Here is a 25719-nt window from a genome sequence, read left to right on the forward strand (position 1 = left end):
GCGCGGAATCTTGCTACTCTTTGGGATTCCGGAATCTTGCTACTCCTTGTCCTTATGCCTTATTTGTCCTGTTTGTCTGTCCTGATTAGATTGTAAGCTCTGTCGAGCAGGGACTGTCTCTTCATGTTCAAGTGTACAGCGCTGCGTACGTCTAGTAGCGCTATAGAAATGATAAGTAGTAGTAGTGTTTGGGATTCCGGAATCTTTCTACTGTTGGGATTCTGCGCGGAATCTTGCTACTCTTTGGGATTCCAGAATCTTGCTACTCTTTGGGATTCCGGAATCTTGCTACTCTTTGTCCTTATGCCTTATTTGTCCTGTTTGTCTGTCCTAATTAGATTGTAAGCTCTGTCGAGCAGGACTGTCTCGTCATGTTCAGGTGTACAACACTGTGTACGTCTAGTAGCGCTATAGAAATGATTAGTAGTATTTTATGTCCCAATCAAACTCTGGAATGGATAGCAAAGTACTGCTCTTTATACATTTCCCTACTATTATTCTGAAATTAAGTAGGGATATATTTGTAGTTTAGAAAGAGACAAGCTAAAGAAATATTCTGTGTATATATATTTATATATACATATTTATATGGAGCTATAAAACACATATTAGAAGTGCTCTCCCTCCTCACAGGTTTCAAATCCAAAGTTCGACAGCCAGGAACTGCATGACAGGATCCAGCTGTGTAGAGACGCTGACAAACTAAGCAAGGCCCTAGTTACTGGCATTAACCCTTTGTCTCCATAAGACCTCAAATCACCTCCTCTAAATCAAACAAAAGACCGTCAATAAGCATTCCAACACTGGCCACCATCATCCACACATTAAATACCTCTCCAGTTAGATCCATCATAACAAAAAGCAGAGCCTTGAGGAAAGTCTGTTGGTTCTGGAGGACCCAAATTAGAGGCAGACGTTCCATTAGAAACTTAATGGACACCACGCCACCCAGTTTCGCATACCAGGCCTGTTCATAACAGCAAGCACATAACCGCTCCACGATATAAGAAAACAGAGGAAGCTGGCACGCCTGGAAAAAAGAAAAGAAAATATATAATCGTCGATATTTAAAACCCCATCTCATCTCTTGCTTACACTGCTTTACCACCAGGGGACTCAACTTTTGAATCGCAACACAGTGTCAGAATTCAAACAATTTACCCTCTCCTTTGAGCCCAAGATGATGCTGGCAACGTCAAATATCACGGCTAGAGCCACCTCGCCTATTTTGCACAGTTCCTTCTCTTCGTATGCCATACAGATCGCTATTGCATCGATAAGTACCAGGGGGTCCATCCCTTTCGATCCATTTTCTTCACTATGGAACATGGCAGTGCTGGGTTGACTTCCAACTTGATAGCACTGCAGCAAGAAAGGACCTGGAATTGTAGCAGAAAGGTTGTTGTACAAAATAAACTGGATTACAATTGACTTTTAAACAAATGATTACAAAAAAAAAAAGGGCTCTTATTGTCCCCACTATGTCCCGATGAACTTTGAAGCGTCTGTTCATGCTTTCCAAAAATACTAGGACTAGGGGGCATGCGATGAAGCTACAATGTAGTAAATTTAAAACAAATCAGAGAAAATGTTTCTTCACTGAACGTGTAATTAAACTCTGGAATTCGTTGCCAGAGAATGTGGTAAAGGCGGTTAGCTTTGCGGAGTTTAAAAAAAGGTTTGGACGGCTTCCTAAAGGAAAAGTCCATAGACCGTTATTAAATGGACTTGGGGAAAATCCACTATTTCTGGGATAAGCAGTATAAATGTTTTGTACATTTTGGGGTATTTGTGACCTGGATTGGCCACTGTTGGAAACAGGATGCTGGGTTCGATGGACCTTTGGTCTTTCCCAGTATGGCAATACTTATGTACTTGAACACGTTTTAGCTAACTCCAGCTAAAATACTTATTTGCTCACCTACTGTAATCATATTTCTGCCACTGAATAATTGACACCCCAATATTGCTTACTATCTTTCTAAAGGGCAAAATATCATAAGCATAACTACTGATTACAGAGCATCAATTCTTCACTATAATGAAACAATGACCCTCCCCCCTTTCCCCCAATCATCTTATTCATTGCTACAACATCAAAGTGACATCCATCTGACCTTCTGTTATCAATCACAGCTTCTAAGTTATAAGGCAAGATTTTGAGGTTCAGGATGGATTATTTATTTTATTTGTATCCCGCTCTTTCCCACATACAGCAGGTCCAGTGCGGCTTACATAGTAAAAGAAAGCATCTTACATGGTAAAGAATACAGTAAAAACAAGGAAATGTAGGAACAGTATTATAAATTGTGATGATCATAACTACTTACATTATGAAAGGCATTACAAAGGACACGTGAAAAGAACGTAATGAACTAGAATAGGGAAGGTAGACAAGGATATGACAGGTGAAAGGGAAGGAGAATGGGAGGGAAATGGTAAAGGATGGAGGGAAGAAGTTGAGGGATTGAGTATAAGGGATTAGTGAAAAAGGTCAAATGTAACATTGGGGTCAAAGTAAGCGTCGACGTCTTAGCAGGAGTATCGTAGGTGATCTGGTGGAATTAAGCTGGTCCATTAGGGTAAACTTGCTTGAAAAAATGGGACTTTAACATTTTCCTGAAAGGTAAATAGTTACTAATAGCTCGGATGGGCCTTGGGAGAGCATTCCAAAGTTGACTACCCATGAAGGAGAAACTGGATGCACAGTATGTTTTGTACTTGACACCTTTGCAGTTTGGGATTACCGTTCCATGGATGGGCTTCGGCTCCACCTCTGTAGTGCAATGAAAGTTTTGTTTTTTACATTCACACATTTAGAGTATCTTTTCACTTGTCTTTGAGGACCTGTGATTATACTTTGAAATTCCTTCTATTAAACATAGTCAAGGGGAATTTCCGACATGAAGGTGTAGTGATGGATTTGGGTGGTTTTTGTTATCCTGTGATATGTTTTATTCCCACTCATGGCAGGCTCAATGCAGCTTACATATTGTATACAGGTACTTATTTGTACCTGGGGCAATGGAGGGTTAAGTGACTTGCCCAGAGTCACAAGGAGCTGCCTGTGCCTGAAGTGGGAATCGAACTCAGTTCCTCAGGACCAAAGTCCACCACCCTAACCACTAGGCCACTCCTCCACTGTTGCTACTATGTAGAAGTCGGCCCTTGCAGATCACCAATGTGGCCGCGCAGGCTTCTACATGGAATGTTGCTAGTGGAATAGCAACATTCTATATAGAATCTCCAATAGTAGCAACATTCCATGTAGAATCTCCAATAGTATCTATTTTATTTTTGTTACATTTGTACCCCACGCTTTCCCACTCATGGCAGGCTCAATGCAGCTTACATGGGGCAATGGAGGGTTAAGTGACTTGCCCAGAGTCCCAAGGAGCTGCCTGTGCCTGAAGTGGGAATCGAACTCAGTTCCTCAGTTCCCCAGGACCAAAGTCCACCACCCTAACCACTAGGCCACTCCTCCACTCCTGAAAGTTGGAACGTGTTTTGATATAAAATGCACAATATACGGACCTATGGGCCTTGTTATAAATTTACCCTGTATGTGGACAAAACCTAATTGGAGTACAGAGTGTTGTGCTTAACTCACAGACAAACTATGAACATAAGCATCGCCATAGTGGGACAGACTGAAGAACCGTAAGCCCAGTATCCTACTTCCAAGAGCAGCTAATCCAGGTCACAAGTATCTGGCAAGATCCCAAAAAAGGAAACTGGATTTTATGCTGCTTATCTCATAAATAAGCAACGGATTTTCCCAGGTCGGCCTTAGTATTAGTCAATGGACTTTCCTTTTAGGAACTTGTCCAAACCTTTTTTGAACCCTTTCAAGATAACTGCTTTTACTATATTCTCTGGCAACAAATTTGTGAGCTTAATTACACATTGAGAAGAAATATTTTCCCCTGATTTGTTTTAAATTTACTACTTAGGCCCTGATGCTCAAAGGTCGCCTTTAAATACGGCAGCAGCGGTTGACCTTACCGATTTGTAAACAGCAAACAATGCTCAAAGGGAATCGCATGCAAATGAGATACACAGAAATTCTGCAAGGGAAAGTGCCTAGCACAGGTGCAGAACAGTCTCTCGGTTAAGTGTCCATGTTCTGCGCATGCCCAGAAATCATTTTGTCCTGCTGCTGCCTACTCCGCCGGTGGGCTCAGATCCTGTCTGTGCCTGCCAAATCCAGAGTTCCCTTTCTGCCAAAGCCTACAGGATTGGACCCTGGGGTCTGCAGATCCCGGGATCAGACCCTGCCCATGTCAGCAGGTTCCCGGGACCCTCAGACAGAATTGGAGAGCAGCCTTATCCCGGGTTAGAGCCGAGATGTGAATTCACACAGGAGAGTTTGGAGTCTCTGCAGCAAGGGGAAGAAAAAGAAACCCCCTGGGGAAAGGGTAGGTAGAGAGATCTGGTCACACAACGACAGCTCCAGACCTGCTGGAAAATTTTGTATGTTAAAAATAGATGCTCATTTTAATACCGATGAGCTTATTGTAATACATTTGCATTGGATTATCGGCACCTGCTGCAGCGAATGATTAAAGCTACACAGAACCCCTTTGTGCATTATGTGCTAAATGTTTGCTTTAGACCGGCTACAACTGGTCTAACGTAAACATGCAAGCACAGTAAGCTTTATGCATTGGGGCCTTAGTAGCTTCATTGTATTTTTGGAAAGGCTAAACAAGCCATGAATGTGCAAGAACAGAAGCAGCTTATAAAACAGAGTTTAAAAAAAAAAAAAACAAGAAACACTGAAAAATTGCAAGCAAGACCAACATCAGGTCAAAAGACAATTCAAAGTGATTTACTTTTTGCCTTTGAACATGACTCATCCCAATTATATGTCTGTACTTTCCAGCTCTGGGTCACACTGACAGCTTCCCCAGCCTCCCTTCTCAACGTACTCACCACACTGCTGAGCAACTGCTACCATTGTGTAATGACGAATTAGGCTGGCTACAAAAGGAAGGGCACTGGGCCGTAGATCTTTGATGACAGCCGACATGAATGCCCCCGTCAACGCCTGCTCAAATGTTTTACGGGCCGGCGTGTCCTGAGCTTTATACCGATGAGAAATAATTACACTGGGTATGGACTTCTCCATAAAGCTGCAAAAACAAAATGAAATCCATTAGCCCAATTCCGAACTAGCGTGCAAACAGCTCATCTGTGACCACTGCACACTTTCATTTCTAATGTGTGCATTCTCTCTCTCTCTCTCACCCTACCCTAAAAAGCCCTTTGCAGGGTTCCAAAGGGTTGAGCCAGTTCATTTCTTCCATTTTAATTTTGTCAAGTGCTGGACTCGAGCAATGATGGATGATTCAATTTCATCATGAACATTTAAAACCAGTGGTTCAAAAGAGGACAAACACATTCCAACTAATATGTATACAAGCAACAGAATGGAATTCAATTACAGCTTGGCCTTTTCAGTAGCGCCAGACTTTTTCAGCTTAAAACACAGACATTTGATTTTGATTTGGTAATGGCTGAAATATTAATCAATCGTATCACGTCAAGATAAGCTGGTACAGCCAAACCTTCAAGAAGTCTTTTAAAGGCCTTTATATAGCCTATGGCAAACAAATATTTCCACTGAATGTTTACTTTTCTGCATCATAACCCCCTCATCTTCTAGGGAAGGGGTGGCCAATCCTTTGGATCCAGATGCCACACTGGGAGCCACGACTAAGAGGTCCTTTTACAAAGCTTAAAAGGGCTCACTGCAGGGGGGCGCTGAGGCATCTAGGGGGTATGCGATGAAACTATTGTAGTAAATTTAAAACAAATCGGAGAAAAGTTTTCTTCACCCAACGCGTAATTAAACTCTGGAATTCGTTGCCGGAGAAGAGGTGGTTAGCTTGGCAGAGTTTAAAAAGGGGTTAGACGGTTTCCTAAAGGACAAGTCCATAAACCGCAACTAAATGGACTTGGGAAAAATCCACAATTCCAGGAATAACATGTATAGAATGTTTGTACGTTTGGGAAGCTTGCCAGGTGCCCTTGGCCTGGATTGGCCGCTGTCGTGGATAGGATGCTGGGCTCGATGGACCCTTGGTCTTTTCCCAGTGTGGCATTAATTATGTAAGTTTCAAATGTGTGTGTACTACCCACATGCTAAATAATATTTAACTTTTTTGGCCGTGGGGGGTGGGGGGGGAAGAGAGTGGGCGTTCCTGAACTAATCAGCACGTTGGCATTACCATGCGCTGACTAGTGCAGCATTAGCACGTGAGAACTTACCGTCTACAAAACAGGTGGCGGTAAGGGCTCACATGCTAATTTTTGTTAATGGCTGCTCAAGGCCATTACTTCAAAGAAATGAAAAAAAATCAGCCATTTTCCAGTTGTGGTAATAATAGCCTTAAGGTTACTTTCTATTGCAGCTTTGTAAAAGGATTCCTAAGTGAGGAACCAGTGGGGGTCAAAGATCTGGAGTCAAACCTCAAATTTCTGCCAGACAGAACCCAGCATCCTCCCCGTCCCGGCCCCAGCCCAGCCTAACCCAAGCCAACATCCTCCTTTACTACTGATCCGACACTTCTGGCAGTAGATTGCTTTCTTCTATGGAAAACCTCACTCCTCCTACAGCTGCAGCTGTTTACCTCCGCTATCCAGGTGACATCACCACCAAAGGCCCCAAAAGTCCACCTTTCATAACACACGTATCAACATGTCATCAGAAGTGGATATTTTGGGATTCCACCAGATCATGCATAGATTTGGGAAATTGAAAGCGGACTGGAAACTGGGGCCGTATTTGGTTCACGGGCTGCAGTTTGCCCATCCCAGTTCTAGGGAACATAAGAATAGCCATACTGGGTCAGACCAATGGTCCATCTAGCCCAGTATCCTGCTCCCAACAGTGGCCAATCCAGGTCACAAGTACCTGGCAGAAACCCAATTAGTAGCAACATTCCATGATACCGATCCAGAGGCAAGCAGTAGCTTCCCCCATGTCCATCTCGATAACAGACTATGAACCTTTCCTCCAGGACCGTGTCCAAACTTTTTAAAGCCCAGATACGCTAACCACCATTACCACATCCTTCAGCAGCGAGTTCCAGAGCTTAACTATTCTTTGAGTGAAAAAATATTTCCTCATATTTGTTTTAAAAGTATTTCTATGTAATTTCATTGAGTGTCCCCTGGTCTTTGCATTTTTTGAAAGAGTGAAAAATCAATTCATTTTTACCTGTTCTACACCACTCAGGATTTTCTAGACCTCAACCACATCCCCCCTCAGCTGTCTCTTTTCCAAGCTGAAGAGCCCTAACCTCTTTAGTCTTTCCTCATAGGAGTTCCATCCCTTTTATCATTCTGGTCGTTCTTCTTTGAACCTTTTCCAATTCCGCTATACCTTTTTTTTTTTTTTGTTACAATTGTACCCCGTGCTTTCCCACTCATGGCAGGCTCAATGCGGCTTACATATTATATACAGGTACTTATTTGTACCTGGGGCAATGGAGGGTTAAGTGACTTGCCCAGAGTCACAAGGAGCTGCCTGTGCCTGAAGTGGGAATCAAACTCAGTTCCTCAGTTCCCCAGGACCAAAGTCCACCACCCTAACCACTAGGCCACTCCTCCACTGTTGCTACTATTTGAGATTCTACATGGAATGTTGCTATTCCACTAGCAACATTCCATGTAGAATCTCCAATAGTATCTATTTTATTTTTGTTACATTTTCACCCTGCACTTTCCCACTCATGGCAGGCTCAATACGGCTTACATGGGGCAATGGAGAGTTAAGTGACTTGCCCAGAGTCACAAGGAGCTGCCTGTGCCTGAAGTGAGAATCGAACTCAGTTCCTCAGTTCCCCAGGACCAAAGTCCACCACCCTAACCACTAGGCCACTCCTCCAGAACTGAATGCAATACTCAAGGTGAGGTCACACCATGGAGCAATACAGAGGCATTATAATATTCTCGGGCTTATTTTGAATCCCTTTCCTAATAATTCCTAGCATCCTGTTTGCTTTTTTGGCTGTCACCGCCGCACACTGGGCAGAAGATTTCAGCATATTGTCTACAATGACACCTAGATCTTTTTCTTGAATGCTGACTCCCAAGGTGGAACCCAGCATCAGGTAACCATGATTCAGATGATTCTTTCCAGTGTGCATCACTTTGCATTTGTCCACATTAAATTTTTATCTGCAATTGGATGCCCAGTCTTCCAGTTTCCCAAGATCTTCCAGCAATTCATCACAATCTGCATGTGTTTGAAATTTTGAACAGTTTTGTGTCACCTGCAAATTTAATCACCTCACTCCTCGTTCCATTTTCCAGATCATTTATAAATATGTTAAATAGCACCATTACGATGTCATTTTAAGATACTTAAACCTCATTTTGGAGAGTTTTTCGTGCAAACTCTGCACCATTTTGGCAGCCCTTCTGTGAGCTGCCAAAATGGTTTATATCTTTTTGTTAAGTATGGCCTCCAGAATCAGAGAAAACTCCAAATGACGTCTCACCAGAGAGACAATCACTTCCATTTATCTGATAATCTCTCTCATTTCATTTCTCAATGTTTCCTTGTTGCTTTGCTTTACAACATGGGTGGGCAACCGAGTCGGGTTTTCAGGATTTCCCCTATGAATATGCATGAGCCTCCTTTGTATGCAAATAGATCTCATGCATATTCATTTGGAAAATCCGGAAAACCCAACTGGATTCTGGCCCACGAGGACTGAGGTTGTCCACCCCTGTTTGACAGCCTTAATTTCAACAGGGCTCACCCCAATATACACTGGTCATTTCGAGTGCTGCATTCTAAAGTCTTTACTAGTAAGATAAAAAGAGTTTTAATCTAACTATATAAATGAGAGGTGACCGACTCACCCGCAAGTGCGCAGTAGAGAGCAGCTGTTCTGCGCATGTGCGGCACGTCACAGGTCTCCCGACGTCAGCTGATAACCGCAACACCTACTACTTATCATTTCTGAAGCGCTATACTAAACGTACACAGCGCTGTATAGCGACCCTCCTCTCTCTCCTGCCCCCCTCCAGCCACCCATGTCCAGCGACTCTCCTCTCTCCCCTGCCCCCCTCCAGCCACCCAGGTTGTCCAGCGAATTCTTCGGGGCAGGCAGGAAAGAACCCCAGTCTTGCCTGCCTGCCTGCTGCCGGCGCTCTCTCCCGCTGCCGGATCGCTCTTCAAAACGGCCGCTGAGACGTCAGCAGAAGTCTCACGAGGGCGCCGCTGGAAGTCTCAGTGGCCATTTTGAAGAGCGATCTGGCAGCGGCAGAGAGTCAGCGCCGGCAGCGGGCAGGCAGGCGAGACTGGGGATCTTTCCTGCATACCCCGAAGAATTTGGTGGACAACCTGGGTGGCTGGAGGGGGGGCAGGGTAGAGGAGAGTCGCTGGACGGGTGGCTGGAGGGGGGGCAGGAGGAGAGGAGGGTCGCTGGACAAGGGTGGATGGAGGGAGGGGCAGGGGAGAGAGGACAGTCACTGCACATGGGTGGCTGGAGGTGGGGCAGGGGGGAGAGGAGGGTCGCTGGACATGGGTGGCTGGAGATGGGGCAGGGGAGACAGGACAGTCGCTGGAGATGGGTGGCTGGAGGGGGATAGGGGGAGAGGAGGGTCACTGGATATGGGTGGCTGGAGGGGGGGCAGGGGAGAGAGGAGAGTCGCTGAACATGGGTGGCTGAAGGGGGGCAGGGGAGAGAGGAGGGTCGCTGGACATGGGTGGCTGGAGGGGGGAGGGGAGAGAAGAGAATTGCTGGACATGGGTGGCTGGAGGGGGGGCAGGGAAGAGAGGAGAGTCCTTGGACATGGGTGGATGGAGGGGGGGTGCAGGGGAGAGAGGAGGGTCGCTGGACATGGGTGGATGGAGAGGGGGCAGGAGAGAGGAGGGTCGCTGGACATGGGTGGCTGGAAGGGGGGGCAGGGGAGAGAGGAGAGTCCCTGGACATGGGTGGCTGGAGGGGGGGCACGGGAGAGAGGAGAGTCGCTGGACATGGGTGGCTGGAGGGGGGCAGGGGAGAGAGGAGGGTCATAGTATATAAAAGTGTACTGTAGACATCCACTCTCATTTCTTGCTTTCGCTATTTGATTACATTTTTCACAACAAAAATGTCGCCCGTTTTAACGGGCTTTACGGCTTGTTTTTAAATAGAACGTGTGTGACGGTGGCCTCAAAAACATACTGCTCTACTTAAGTCTCAACCATAACTGTAACCCTATATGAATGTGACTTGTGAAAAGGAAGAAGTGGTGTGTTAAAATCTTAAGATGCTAATTAAAAAAAAAAAAAAATTAGAACTAGAACCAGGAACCACCCACTTCTTTTCCATTTTACATAACGTATGTTCTTGCAGGCTACGTTTTGAAGTAAGAAATATGGTTTTCATACTTGGGATGTGCAAGCAACTGGTACAAGGCATGTTTGTTATCATCTAAATTCATCATGGCCACCAGAAAGCACTTGATGACCTCCCAGGCTTGCCGGCGATAATAGGGCTCAGTGTTCGCACTCTTCAAGCAATCCAAAGCCGTCTCGATGGCCTAAATGAGACAAGTGAAAAACAACAAAGTAACATTTAAGCATGTAATATTTTACATTCTTAATGCAGATGCTGTCCACAAGTTGGGATAGTCCTATATACACATATTCAGAGACTGTGTTGCCTCCCCTCAATAAAGCCAGGCACATGCACGCACACACACACACACACACACGCATGCAGATGGTTCACCAATGTGACCCCTATGGAAAATCCATTTAGGGGCATGAAATTAGAAATTTCAGCACTCAAATGATTTTAAAATGAAATTCAATCATCCATGCTTAAACAGGTAATATGAGATTATGTAGATACAGTGACCTCTGAAAGCCTCTTGCTACAATAAAATGGATATTTTTCAGTTCTGCTTGGAAAAAAATTCTCTTTTCATTTACTGGATTAATTAGCAGCTCTCTCATCTTTTCAGCAACCTTATCAAGGTCTCACTGGGAAGAGCAGCGAGTTTTACATAGGCTGTTCAAGTGGAATTTGTTCGAGGGGATGGAGAGAGAGAGAGAAAGAGAAAACGAGAGAGATAATGAACCTGGGGGAAGAGGAGAGGAAGGGAAGGAAGAGAAAGCGAGGAAGGGAGGGAGATTATCAGTCCTTTAAGGAAGGGAAGGGAAGGATGGGATTTGATATACTGTTGTTTCTGTGGTTAAAATCAAAGCAGTTCACATATTATATACAGGTACTTATTTTGTACTTGGGGAAATGACTTGCCCTGAATCACAAGGAGCTGCAGTGGGAATCAAATAAAAAAAATAAAACAGCTTTAATTGTGCAATTATTCACGCATCTAAAACTTTTTAATCTCAATATTAGTAATTTTTATCGAAACGCTGAACTAGAAAAAGCTGACGTGTGAACACATTGTTCTTGACAGTATTTTTCGACTAAATGCTGAGAAGTCAAGACGATTTCATAAAGCGCCCAAGGTGCATACGTTATCTTTATAAAACCGGTCCATCGGACGCGCCCATGTGCTTTCCCTAGCTAGGTGGCCTGTTCTACATTATTCTGTGTGTCTATGAGAAAAATAGTATATCTGGCCCTAAATTTGGTCCAAATTAAATTAACACAGGCCACTGCAGCTTTATGGCAGCAAGCTCTGTTTAAATGTTTCCTAGAAAAGGCAATGCACTATTTATCCACAGATAATAATAATTTTTAAATATTCACAATAGTAAATTCCCTTCCAATGTTATAGGCTACAAAGTGCCCTCCAATAAGGAAGCACAGAACATCTTTTTGGTTAGAGAGAACAAACAATTCAATTTATGGCCCCATTCAGGGCCACCAAGAGGGGGGGGGGGGGGGGGGGGGGGGCAGGTGGGACAAAATTCCCCGGGCCTCCAAGGGGGGCCTGGCGCCGCAGTCCCCGGTCTCACCCGCCCACCCTCGGCTCCCTCGACAGCCCCCCTCTGTCCGACACCAGGGCCCCTGCATTCAAACTGATTCGACAGCACCTCACCTACATGTGAAAGCGCAGCGGCAGATCACCTCCCTTCGGGCCTTCCCTCGTCTGATGTAACTTCCTGTTTCCGCGCGGGCAGGACACAGACACAGGGAGGGAAGGCCCGAAGGGAGGTGATCTGCCGCTGCGCTTTCACATGTAGGTGAGACGCTGCCGAATCGATTTGAATGTAGGGGGCCTGGTGGCGGACGGAGGGGGGCTGTCAACGGGACCGGGGGTGGGCAGGTGGAGACTGGGGACTACGGTGCCAGCGGCCTCAGTAGTGATTGGGGGGGCAGTGGCAGCGACGGGGCCCCGGGGGCGGCCTTGCTCCGGGCCCGGCTCAGTCTCTCGGCGGCCCTGGCCCCATCCCAAGCTCTCTAGTTGCTGATGCTGTGATGAGCAAAATATTAGTCAGGCCACAACCCCAGTGGCTGCCTATATGGAGGGTGACACTGTAATGGGTAACCACAGTAATTCTCACAAGGGCAGGGAGGGGACGATCTGCACGGTATTACCACAGGGACAGGGGCGATCTGCATGGTATTACCATGGGGCCTGTAATAATAGTGGTTTTACCATGGGGAAAAGGAGAGTTACAGCAGTAATGCCTCCAAAATGTCAACATATCAATTCGGAAGAACAGCTATTTAATGAACTCGGAAACCTGCGAGAATGTTTTGTCTTTTTGGCAGAGCAAAAAAAAAAAAAAAACCAATGGTCTGATCTAAACTAAGTCAACTTGCAAAGTATCTTCCAGCTGATCCAGCAACTAGTAACTTATCTGAAAGGACATTTTCACTTGCTGGACTTACCATAAGACAATCAAAGAACACAACTAATGCCTGAAGACTGATGGAGTCTTAGTTTTACATGAACTTCAGGAAATTATGAGCTATATAATCAGTATTTTTGATGGTTAAATAGGTTTTTTTCTTCCATCTCTGACTTATTGGTATGTTTAAATTAGGGGGGACAGAAGGCGTGGGGGTGGGGACTATTTTCATTCCAATGCCACACTCTAACTGCCTGCGTGTCCAATACCAGATGCAGCAGGGAACTCGGAAAATCCCAGCCTAGATACCTGCCAGCACCACTATACAGATATAACACAACATCATTTTCTTGTCGTCTAATTACTTTTGCCACTCAATGGGGTGATATTACAGCAATTGCAGCAAAACACTGCAACAAAATATTTGCATGAGTTCTAAACCTTTGGATGCCAACTCTAGATCACGTGGCCTTAAATCACTGCAGCTTACATCTTGCTGCACTCGTTACTGGCCGCTCTAAATTTATCAGAGTGGGCACACATATTTTGGCCCGAGGTCCACACTGGGAGCCCGGTCCAGTGGGGGAAAAAAAAAGGGGGGGGATCAATCCCTCCCCCCCCCCCAGATCTCTAATCAAGACAATGGCTGTCATTTCCAGCCGCTCTCACCACCACTGGCTAGATTAAAAGATCCATTTGCACACCTCTGTGCTACACTGACTGCCTGCATCGTTCCACAAAAGACAATCCTGACAAATCCACAGAATTGGACTGCCAGTAACCTGAAAAGTCAGCACTATAACGATCTATCAGGAACAGATTTCAACACTTCATGATATCCCCATACACCAGGGAAAACCATAACAATGCAACTTCATCTTTTTCATATCCTTTATCGAACTATGCATCAACAGGTTACAGTCAGTGGAAAATATGTTTTAAGTGAACATAAAAAGCTGGACAATAGTCCACTACTCTCCCACAGTATCCATTTGACACATTTATCCCCAGAGGACAGGAAACACCAGGGCCATAACACAAAATCGCATTTAGGCTTACTTTCCAATCACACCAGAAAATAAACAAAATTTATACATAAATTAATTATTATTATTATTAACATTTGAATAGCACTGCCAGACGCACACAGCGCTGAATATCCAACATAGAGAGAGACAGTCCCTGCTCAAAAGAGCTTACAATCTAATTGAACTCAAAGGGGGAGACATATAATTTCACGTCGCCTTGCTGTTACACAAAGAATTTTTTCAGTCTGCTCTGTTGAGATGCAATTTAAAACACAAGGAGTAAAGCACACCCTGTACTGAATATAACAAATATCCCCCCAGTCAGGAGGTGAGTCGATCAAGGGCACTAGAACTTAAGCACCCAAAATCTAGCAGCTAGGCTAAGTGCTCTATAATGGCAAATTTATCTGCATAACCAATTCTAGAATACCAGTGTAAGTCAGCAATTAGGCACCGCCACTTATTCTTGCCCTGTGGCGCCTAACTGGAAGTATTAAATAAAGTGCGTGCTAAAATAGTTGGAATGCCCATGACCCACCCATGTGAACGCCCCCTTTGCAGTTACACTTAGAACATTTAGCCAAGTTACAGGAACAGTGCCTAAATGCACTTAAGCACCCAACTGTGGTCTCATCCCTGTTCTGGCACTTAACTTTTGCTAATGAGATAGGTATGGGGGAAGACACTGGGACTGGTAGCACGGAATCTTGCTACTCTTTGGGGTTCTGGAATGTTGCTACTCTTGGGGGTTCTAGAATGTTGCTACTCTTGGGGGTTCTGGAATGTTGCTACTCTTGGGGGTTCTGGAATGTTGCTACTCTTCGGGGGTTCTGGAATGTTGCTACTCTTCGAGGGTTCTGGAATGTTGCTACTCTTTGGGGTTCTGGAATGTTGCTACTCTTCGGGGTTCTGGAATGTTGCTACTCTTCGGGGTTCTGGAATGTTGCTACTCTTTGGGGTTCTGGAATGTTGCTACTCTTCGGGGTTCTGCCAGGTACTCGTCATCTGGATTGGCCATTGTTGGAAGCAGGATACTGGACTACATGAACCATTGGTCTGACCCAGTAAGGCTATTATTTGAGCGCCAGAAGTTAGGCGCCTAATTACTGTGTTTTGGCTTTTCAGAGCAGTATATAAAATTAGGGGGGGGGGGGAGCATACTGTATATGCCTAAAAGGATGAACTGGAACTACCAAACTTCCTTCAGTGAATGCATAACAAGAATACATTGTTAGCTGTTGCTTCGCATCTTATTGTCACCAATTGGAAAAATAATTTGAAATTATGTTTTAATGAATGGTGGAGTTATGTATGTGTAATAAGGAAATATGATACTCTCCTAGCCCATAAGCATCTCAATACTAATTCAATTTTAAAAATCTGGGCTCGTTTAGATTCCTTTTGTCTAGATTCTTAAAAATAATAGCTAAATCTATAGTGCTTACTGAAAATGTTTAAGGAGTAACGACCATATGTACACCACTATTTCTAGTGAAGCCATTGTTAATTCGTTTTACTTTTTATTTCTTTGTTTCTTCTAGTTGTATAATTAAAATTCTTTCAATAAAAAGAAGAAAGAAAAAAAAAAATTAAGCTTTACCTTTTCCATTGGGAGCTGAACGGAGGCTTTGCAGTCTGCAAAGTCAACTGAAATACTTGGCCCTTGAATTTCAGTCACTACATACTGCAGTTTCTGGGACTCCTTCAGCATCTTCCTGTTACTGCCACCAAATTTGCCCAGTACCCGGTAAGCGACATGAGAAATGCTGTCGGCAGGATTGCGCAAAGTACGCCACAGAGCCTATTAAAACAAAAATGCGTCATGATGATTTTTTCTTTTTTTTAATTTCTTGTGTGGCCAACAGTAAATTAGCAATCATGGCTTCTCACAAAATTGCTCCCATGAATATTTATGCCCAGCTGCAGTCAGAACTGCATAAACAAACTCTCTTTTGAACAAAATTTAAGAGGCACAGGAAAAGAAACCTCGCCCGTTTTTTGTTTTTTTGTTTGCTATGTTATAGCTCAACTCAAAAATCTGCAAAATTCAGACCCCCCGATATTCAGCCAGCGGCGGTCAGCATTTTTTTTAAAACACTGATTGCTGCCGGCTACAGTATCCCCCGATATTTAATGCTGGGCCATGTCCGGGTACCGGCACTGAATATCGAGAGATAATTTTTGGCGGGCTGGGAGAGGTCACAGGAGCCATTTTAGAGAGGCACTGCAAGGGGTAGGATCAAGGGAGCTACGCTCCTGCCCCCAACGAACCCGCTGGACACCAGGGATACAGGTAGGCCCGGGGAATGGGTCAACTTAGACGGCTGGGGGGGTGGGGATCTTGACACGGGTTGGGGGAAAGGGGGAAGGGAAGAGGGGACATTGGCGGGGTGGGGGGGGGGAGGGAGAGGGGACTCAGGGCTTTTCTTTTTTAAAAAGGAAATAAAAACGAAGACTTTTTGCGGATGCCGGCTTGATATTCAGACCAGCACCTCCGTAGCTAAGGAGCCTTATTTAGACAGTTCTTGAGCTGTCCTAAATTTCAGCCACTTGGCTATGCGGGTGCTGGCACTAAATACTGCCGGCACCCACATAACCTGGAGCTCCTCCCTAGTGCTGCCGCTCACCTGCCCACTTTTTAGTTGGCCGGTCCGAGGGGATATCCAGCAGCACCCTCTGGTTAAGTGCTGCTGAATATCCCTACTTAGGCGGTTAAATCGCTTTGAATGTCGACCCCAGAATGTTTACGTTACATAATATGTAGCTGTTTCTTCCCTTTTCCATGACACACTGCTGTAAAGTGGATGAGGAAGCCACTGGTCAGCTTACTGGGTGCTAGTGCCAGCTATCTGGCTGTAAAATCTATCTTAAGGTCTAAGTGAAAGGGGTTTGACAGTATAAATTTAATCAAAATTCAAATATTCAATATATCCAACCTTCAATAATATTAAGTGGCAGCTCATAGGACGAAAAAAGCCTCAGAATACACTTCAACCCTTAACATTTTTAAAGTACAAAAATACAAATTATTACACGTAAATTATATAAAAATGCTCAGTGGGAGGTTTGGGGGGGGGGGGGGGGGGGGGGGGTTATGCCAATGGCTGAATATGAAAAAGCACAGATAAAAAAAAATGCCAAAGTGTATCCTGAGGCTTTTCCCTCCCAAGAACTATTGTTTCCTAATGTTAAGTAGTAGTAGTAGTAGTTTCCTATAAGCTGCTGCTTAATATCTATTACCACTGGAGATTGGATCTATTGAATATTTGAATTTTGATATCAGTCCTTCATTCCTCTGCATTTTGGTAGTATGAATTTAATGTCTACAGGATATCAGATGCATTGCACCACCCCCTCAGTAATAGCCAATTGGTTCGTCTGTTTTGTTTTGGGGGGGGGGGGGGGGGTTCCCTTTTACCAGTCTGGCTCCTCTACTGTTCGGCTGAGCTGGAGCAGCCTACAGATCTCACACAGTGCAATCAACGAAATAAAAGCACAGCACTCAGAACCTGGAGAATGGAGCGGACAACCAGAGCCACTGGTCCGTGCAGAACAGAGGACAGCTAAAGGGAGACAGCGGGCACGATCTAGGCTTCTCCACATATCTGGGTCAGTCTATTGTTTTTAACAGGGCTTTTGAATCGGTATTGAAATGAAACTGAGTCAGAGTAAGAGGAGTAGTAACAGAGAAGCTGAAGATCAAGTGGTACTACTGAAAACAAGTGTCCCACCTTACACTCTGAATTAACCAAGTTACAAAGCAGAGAGGAATGTCAAAACGGTGAGAATCGAGCACTATGAATTCCTGGTGCCCCCTGGTGGCGGTTTCTAACACTTGCCTGCATAAGTTCAGCTCGCACAGGTTGAATGTGGTCATATAGGAAATCTGGCTGAAGGTTGTCCACACAAAGTTCAAGCGTTCTCAGGCCTTGGCTAACCAAGGTCTGAGAGCCATTCAGAGCTGACACCAAGGGATCCATCAGCATCGGGAGGTACGGCAGCAGGGAGCTAAGTCGGACCGGCACAGTCAAACACAATTCTACAAACAGATCCTTCATGTGCTGCTTGTGTAGGCCACTCTGCAACATATTAAGACCTGAAAAACAAAAACAAAAAAAAATAAGGAATTTTGTTAAGATGCATTTTTCCCCAGTAATATACTTGAATTGTCCAAACGTTTGGGGGAAGGAAGGGCAGGTATCTGAGGCTAAGTCGGCGGTTTTTCAACTGCTGTGCCATGGGAGTTGAGGGTCAGAGTTTTATCTCTAGCAGTTGGTGGCAGGAGCAAGCAGAGAGCAGCGATTCATACAACCTGCTCGCACCAATCCTGTTGTCTTCTCTCTGATGTAAATTCCTGCTTCTGCATAAGCGGGAAGCATCAGAGAAAAAGCACCAGGGATGGCGCGAGCAGGATGTATGAATCGCTGTTCGCTGCCACCGACAGCTAGAGACAAGAGGGGTCAAGGGAGACAATGGGAACTGCCTGGTCACCAGCAGGAGGGGGGGATAGGAGGGAGAGATGCTGGACTATTTATGAAGGTGGGGGGGGGGAAGAAAAGGTAAATGCTGGACTGTTAGTGAGGGTGGGGAGGGGAAGAAAAGGTAAATGCTGGACTGTTAGTGAGGGTGGGGAGGGGAAGAAAAGGTAAATGCTGGACTGTTAGTGAGGGTGGGGAGGGGAAGAAAAGGTAAATGCTGGACTATTAGTGAGAATGGGGAGGGGAAGAAAAGGTAAATGCTGGACTATTAGTGAGGGTGGGGAGGGGAAGAAAAGGTAAATGCTGGACTATTAGTGAGGGTGGGGAGGGGAAGAAAAGGTAAATGCTGGACTATTAGTGAGGGTGGGGCGGGGAAGAAAAGGTAAATGCTGGACTGTTAGTGAGGGTGGGGAGGGGAAGAAAAGGTAAATGCTGGACTATTAGTGAGGGTGGGGAGGGGAAGAAAAGGTAAATGCTGGACTATTAGTGAGGGTGGGGAGGGGAAGAAAAGGTAAATGCTGGACTATTAGTGAGGGTGGGAGGGGAAGAAAAGGTAAATGCTGGACTGTTAGTGAGGGTGGGGCGGGGAAGAAAAGGTAAATGCTGGACTATTAGTGAGGGTGGGGCGGGGAAGAAAAGGTAAATGCTGGACTATTAGTGAGGGTGGGGAGGGGAAGAAAAGGTAGCTGGACTAATAGTGAGGGTGGGGAGGGGAAGAAAAGGTAAATGCTGGACTATTAGTGAGGGTGGGGAGGGGAAGAAAAGGTAAATGCTGGACTATTAGTGAGGGTGGGGAGGGGAAGAAAAGGTAGCTGGACTATTAGTGAGGGTGGGGAGGGGAAGAAAAGGTAGCTGGACTAATAGTGAGGGTGGGGAGGAGAAGAAAAGGTAAATGCTGGACTATTAGTGAGGGTGGGGAGGGGAAGAAAAGGTAAATGCTGGACTGTTAGTGAGGGTGGGGAGGGAAAGAAAAGGTAAATGCTGGACTGTTAGTGAGGGTGGGGAGGGGAAGAAAAGGTAAATGCTGGACTGTTAGTGAGGGTGGGGAGGGGAAGAAAAGGTAAATGCTGGACTATTTGTGAGGGTGGGGAGGGGAAGAAAAGGTAAATGCTGGACTGTTAGTGAGGGTGGGGAGGGGAAGAAAAGGTAAATGCTGGACTATTAGTGAGGGTGGGGAGGGGAAGAAAAGGTAAATGCTGGACTGTTAGTGAGGGTGGGGAGGGGAAGAAAAGGTAAATGCTGGACTATTAGTGAGAATGGGGAGGGGAAGAAAAGGTAAATGCTGGACTATTAGTGAGGGTGGGGAGGGGAAGAAAAGGTAAATGCTGGACTATTAGTGAGAATGGGGAGGGGAAGAAAAGGTAAATGCTGGACTGTTAGTGAGGGTGGGGAGGGGAAGAAAAGGTAAATGCTGGACTGTTAGTGAGGGTGGGGAGGGGAAGAAAAGGTAAATGCTGGACTATTAGTGAGAATGGGGAGGGGAAGAAAAGGTAAATGCTGGACTATTAGTGAGGGTGGGGAGGGGAAGAAAAGGTAAATGCTGGACTATTAGTGAGAATGGGGAGGGGAAGAAAAGGTAAATGCTGGACTGTTAGTGAGGGTGGGGAGGGGAAGAAAAGGTAAATGCTGGACTGTTAGTGAGGGTGGGGAGGGGAAGAAAAGGTAAATGCTGGACTATTAGTGAGGGTGGGGAGGGGAAGAAAAGGTAAATGCTGGACTATTAGTGAGGGTGGGGAGGGGAAGAAAAGGTAAATGCTGGACTATTAGTGAGGGTGGGGAGGGGAAGAAAAGGTAAATGCTGGACTATTAGTGAGGGTGGGGAGGGGAAGAAAAGGTAAATGCTGGACTATTAGTGAGGGTGGGGAGGGGAAGAAAAGGTAAATGCTGGACTATTAGTGAGGGTGGGGCGGGGAAGAAAAGGTAAATGCTGGACTGTTAGTGAGGGTGGGGAGGGGAAGAAAAGGTAAATGCTGGACTATTAGTGAGGGTGGGGAGGGGAAGAAAAGGTAAATGCTGGACTATTAGTGAGGGTGGGGAGGGGAAGAAAAGGTAAATGCTGGACTATTAGTGAGGGTGGGGAGGGGAAGAAAAGGTAAATGCTGGACTGTTAGTGAGGGTGGGGCGGGGAAGAAAAGGTAAATGCTGGACTGTTAGTGAGGGTGGGGCGGGGAAGAAAAGGTAAATGCTGGACTATTAGTGAGGGTGGGGAGGGGAAGAAAGGTAGCTGGACTAATAGTGAGGGTGGGGAGGGGAAGAAAAGGTAAATGCTGGACTATTAGTGAGGGTGGGGAGGGGAAGAAAAGGTAAATGCTGGACTATTAGTGAGGGTGGGGAGGGGAAGAAAAGGTAGCTGGACTATTAGTGAGGGTGGGGAGGGGAAGAAAAGGTAGCTGGACTAATAGTGAGGGTGGGGAGGAGAAGAAAAGGTAAATGCTGGACTATTAGTGAGGGTGGGGAGGGGAAGAAAGGTAAATGCTGGACTATTAGTGAGGGTGGGGAGGGAAAGAAAAGGTAAATGCTGGACTGTTAGTGAGGGTGGGGAGGGGAAGAAAAGGTAAATGCTGGACTGTTAGTGAGGGTGGGGAGGGGAAGAAAAGGTAAATGCTGGACTATTTGTGAGGGTGGGGAGGGGAAGAAAAGGTAAATGCTGGACTATTAGTGAGGGTGGGGAGGGGAAGAAAAGGTAAATGCTGGACTATTAGTGAGGGTGGGGAGGGGAAGAAAAGGTAAATGCTGGACTGTTAGTGAGGGTGGGGAGGGAAAGAAAAGGTAAATGCTGGACTGTTAGTGAGGGTGGGGAGGGGAAGAAAAGGTAAATGCTGGACTGTTAGTGAGGGTGGGGAGGGGAAGAAAAGGTAAATGCTGGACTGTTAGTGAGGGTGGGGAGGGGAAGAAAAGGTAAATGCTGGACTATTTGTGAGGGTGAGGGAAGAAAAGGTAAATGCTGGACTGTTAGTGAGGGTGGGGAGGGGAAGAAAAGGTAAATGCTGGACTGTTAGTGAGGGTGGGGAGGGGAAGAAAAGGTAAATGCTGGACTGTTAGTGAGGGTCGGGAGGGGAAGAAAAGGTAAATGCTGGACTAATAGTGAGGGTGGGGAGGGGAAGAAAAGGTAAATGCTGGACTATTTGTGAGGGTGAGGGAAGAAAAGGTGAACGCTGGACTAGCATCCTTCCCTTTTCATACACCCCTCCCTAGGTATCCAACATTCCCCCTTCCCTTCCCCCTGCTCCTGCCGCCACCCAAACCTCATCCTCCAGTAAAAGGAACTCAGTGAGGTGGAGGGATTACAGCACTACAAATGCTCAAAGCTTGCTGGGTCCTGCCCCCTTCCATGCAATATTTCCTGTGGGAGTCTTGAGTACATGCTGTGCAGGCTTCATGCGGAGGTCTCGCAAGGCCACCACCTGAGGTCTTCGCAGCAATGACAGGATCAGCGGGAAGGAGGGAATGGGGATCTTTCCTGCCTGTGGGAGGCCACTGAACCAACGGGATACGTTGACATACGTTTGCGGAGGCAAGACTGGACTTTCCTACACTTCCGCGAGATCCCCACAGGAGCCAGGTTCATCCAGGATTCCCGCGAACCCTGTTCCCGTGCAGCTGTCTAGTCCATAGTCTACTGTTGAGACAGACATGGGGAAATCACTGCTTGCCACAGGATCGGCAGCATGGAATGTAACTGGAAGCAGGATACTGGGCCTAGATGGACCACTGGTCTGACCCAATATGGCTATTCTTATGTGTTTATTAAAGGTTTGCCACTGTGCTGACAGTAGCTTGTTGCTTTTTTGCTGGCTGTGCCAGTGTTGTTCTGCAACCCAACTGTGCTGCTCTAGTTGAAAGGCTGCCCCCCCGGGGGGGGGGGGAGGTGTTAACAAGAAAACATACCAAAAAAAAAAAGGTTCAAAATATCTGCATTACTGGTTTTCCAGCTAAATGTACTGTTGATGCAGGGATTCTCAACCCAGTCCTTGGGATACCCCTAGCCAATCATGTTATCCGTAACAAATATGCATCATATATTGGTCTAAACGTAGTAACATAGTAAGTGACGGCAGATAAAGATCTGTACGGTCCATCCAGTCTGCCCAACAAGATAAACTTATTATAGTAAATGCTACCCTTTATTTTTCACATATCAAATATATCAACAATACAATGATCACCTCAGATCAAATAAATCAGATAAATATGCATGAGATAGATTTGCATACAATCAAGGTAGTAAATGCAGATTTATCTCATGCATATTCATTGTGAGTATCCTGAAACCATGACTGATTGGGTGTGTCTCAAGGACCGATTTGAGAACCCCTGTGTTAATGCTTTGTAAGAAGTCAAAGTAATTTAATACTGGTGGACTTACAAGTGAGCCGCAGCTTAAAAGGTAAAAATTCAGGAACCTGAATTGCCGTTTCTGGCTGTTAAACATTTAAGGAAAGACTCTTCTGACCTTGTAGCAAGTTAGGCAGGAGCGGTAAGAACTCTTGATAGAGGAGATCATGACTGCCGCCGCCAATAGATCTGAAGAGAGCCCGCAGAAGCAGGAAGTAGTTATAGGGCTCCTTGGCCGTCTGTGCAAGCTCCATGGAACTGTTCACTATCTTGTGCAAATGCGGCTGCAAGAGAGAAAAGTTAAAGTTATGAGAGCACAAGATGTCAGCTAACACTTCAAACACCTTCTGAAATTGATCTCCTTCTGATTTTCCTGGGTCTAAAACTACTACTACTTAACATTTCTAAAGCGCTACTAGGGTTACACAGCGCTGTACAATTTAACAAAGAAGGATATTCCCTGCTCAACATAGTAACATAGTAGATGACGGCAGAAAAAGACCTGCACGGTCCATCTAGTCTGCCCAACAAGATAAACTCATATGTGCTACTTCTTGTGTATACCTTACCTTGATTTGTATCTGCCATTTTCAGGACACAGACTAGATTCCCTGAGTAGAGGTATAGTGGTTATGTGCCGAAGGCGACATTGAAGAGTTGGGCTTTGAGCAAGGATTTGAAGATGGGCAGGGAGGGGGCCTGGCGTATGTGCTCAGGGAGTTTATTCTACGCATGGGGTGAGGAGAGTTAGAAAGAGCGGAGCCTGGAGTTGGCGGTGGTGGAGAAGGGTACTGAGAGGAGGGATTTGACCTGTGAGCAGAGGTTTCGGGTACGGACGTAAGGGGAGATGAGAGTAGAGAGGTAACGAGGGGCTGCAGATCGAGTGCATTTGTAGGTAAGTAGGAGAAGCTTGAATTGTATGCGGTACCTGATCGGAAGCCAGTGAAGTGACCTGAGGAGAGGGATAATATGGGCATATCGGTCCAGACGGAAGATGAGACGTGCAGCAGAGTTCTGAACGGATTGAAGGGGGGAATAGATGGCTAAGTGGGAGGCCAGTGAGGAGTAGGTTGCAGTAGTCAAGGCGAGAGGTAATAAGCAAGGAGAGAGAGATTGGTGGGGGGGGGGGGGGTGAAGTATACAGGGCAGTCAACCAGCAGAGTTAGAGGGAGGAGGGGAGGCATACGTTCCATTCTGTGATACAGGGTATGATACATACCTGTAGCAGTTGTTCTCCGAGGACAGCAGGCTGATTGTTCTCACGACTGGGTTGACGTCCGCGGCAGCCCCCACCAACCGGAAGAAGCTTCGCGGGACGGTCGGCACGCAGGGCATGCCCACCGCGCATGCGCGGCCGTCTTCCCGCCCGTGCGCGACCGCTCCCGCCAGTTGAATGACTAGCAAAAGATGAAACACACAACTCCAAAGGGGAGGAGGGAGGGTAGGTGAGAACAATCAGCCTGCTGTCCTCGGAGAACAACTGCTACAGGTATGTATCATACCCTTTCTCCGAGGACAAGCAGGCTGCTTGTTCTCACGACTGGGGTATCCCTAGCTCTCAGGCTCACTCAAAACAAGAACCCAGGTCAATTGAACCTCGCAACGGCGAGGGAACAACAGAAATTGACCTACGAAGAACAACTAACTGAGAGTGCAGCCTGACCAGAATAAATTCGGGTCCTGGAGGGTGGAGTTGGATTTACACCCCAAACAGATTCTGCAGCACCGACTGCCCGAACCGACTGTCGCGTCGGGTATCCTGCTGGAGGCAGTAATGAGATGTGAATGTGTGGACAGATGACCACGTCGCAGCCTTGCAGATCTCTTCAATAGTGGCTGACTTCAAGTGGGCCACCGACGCTGCCATGGCTCTGACACTATGAGCCGTGACATGACCCTCAAGAGTCAGCCCAGCCTGGGCGTAAGTGAAGGAAATGCAGTCTGCTAGCCAATTGGAGATGGTGCGTTTCCCGACAGCGACCCCTAGCCTGTTAGGGTCGAAAGAAATAAACAATTGGGCGGACTGTCTGTTGGGCTGTGTCCGCTCCAAGTAGAAGGCCAATGCTCTCTTGCAGTCCAATGTGTGCAACTGACGTTCAGCAGGGCGGGTATGCGGCCTGGGGAAGAATGTTGGCAAGACAATTGACTGGTTAAGATGGAACTCCGACACCACCTTCGGCAGGAACTTTGGGTGGGTGCGGAGCACTACTCTGTTGTGATGAAATTTGGTATATGGAGCATGAGCTACCAGGGCTTGAAGCTCACTGACCCTACGAGCTGAAGTAACTGCCACCAAGAAAATGACCTTCCAGGTCAAGTACTTCAGATGGCAGGTATTCAGTGGCTCAAAAGGAGGTTTCATCAGCTGGGTGAGGACGACGTTGAGATCCCATGACACAGTAGGAGGCTTGATAGGGGGCTTTGACAAAAGCAAACCTCTCATGAATCGAACGACTAAAGGCTCTCCAGAGATGGCTTTACCTTCCACACGATAATGGTAAGCACTAATCGCACTAAGGTGATTCCTTACTGAGTTGGTCTTGAGGCCAGACTCTGATAAGTGCAGAAGGTATTCAAGCAGGTTCTGTGCAGGGCAAGAACGAGGTTCTAGGGCCTTGCTCTCACACCAAACGACAAACCTCCTCCACTTGAAAAAGTAACTCTTTTTAGTGGAATCCTTCCTAGAGGCAAGCAAGACCCGGGAGACACCCTCAGACAGACCCAACGCAGCGAAGTCTACGCCCTCAACATCCAGGCCGTGAGAGCCAGGGATTGAAGGTTGGGGTGCAGCAACGCTCCGTCGTTCTGCGAAATGAGAGTCGGAAAACACTCCAATCTCCACGGTTCTTCGGAGGACAACTCCAGAAGAAAAGGGAACCAGATCTGACGGGGCCAAAAGGGCGCTATCAGAATCATGGTGCCGCGGTCTTGCTTGAGCTTCAGTAAGGTCTTCCCCACCAAAGGTATGGGAGGATAAGCATACAGGAGGCCGGTCCCCCAATGAAGGAGAAAGGCATCTGACGCTAGCCTGCCGTGTGTCTGAAGCCTGGAACAGAACAGAGGCAGCTTGTGGTTGGTCTGAGAGGCGAAAAGATCCACCGAG

General features: G+C 46.3%; 1 protein-coding gene across 1 annotated transcript in view; it reads right to left on the bottom strand.

Moving 5' to 3' along the window:
* The window catches only part of TRRAP (transformation/transcription domain associated protein), a 342568-nt gene that overhangs the window by 261723 nt on the left and 55126 nt on the right, over positions 1–25719 (bottom strand). The window contains exons 18-24 of the mRNA XM_030212524.1: positions 22735–22900; positions 17643–17899; positions 15404–15604; positions 10394–10545; positions 4936–5135; positions 1162–1379; positions 833–1030 (exon numbers count right to left, since the gene is read on the bottom strand). Coding sequence (XP_030068384.1) covers positions 833–1030; positions 1162–1379; positions 4936–5135; positions 10394–10545; positions 15404–15604; positions 17643–17899; positions 22735–22900 — 1392 coding nt within the window. The remainder of the gene's footprint in view (positions 1–832; positions 1031–1161; positions 1380–4935; positions 5136–10393; positions 10546–15403; positions 15605–17642; positions 17900–22734; positions 22901–25719) is intronic.

Source organism: Microcaecilia unicolor, chromosome 8, assembly GCF_901765095.1.
Source record: "Microcaecilia unicolor chromosome 8, aMicUni1.1, whole genome shotgun sequence".
NCBI lineage: Eukaryota > Metazoa > Chordata > Amphibia > Gymnophiona > Siphonopidae > Microcaecilia > Microcaecilia unicolor.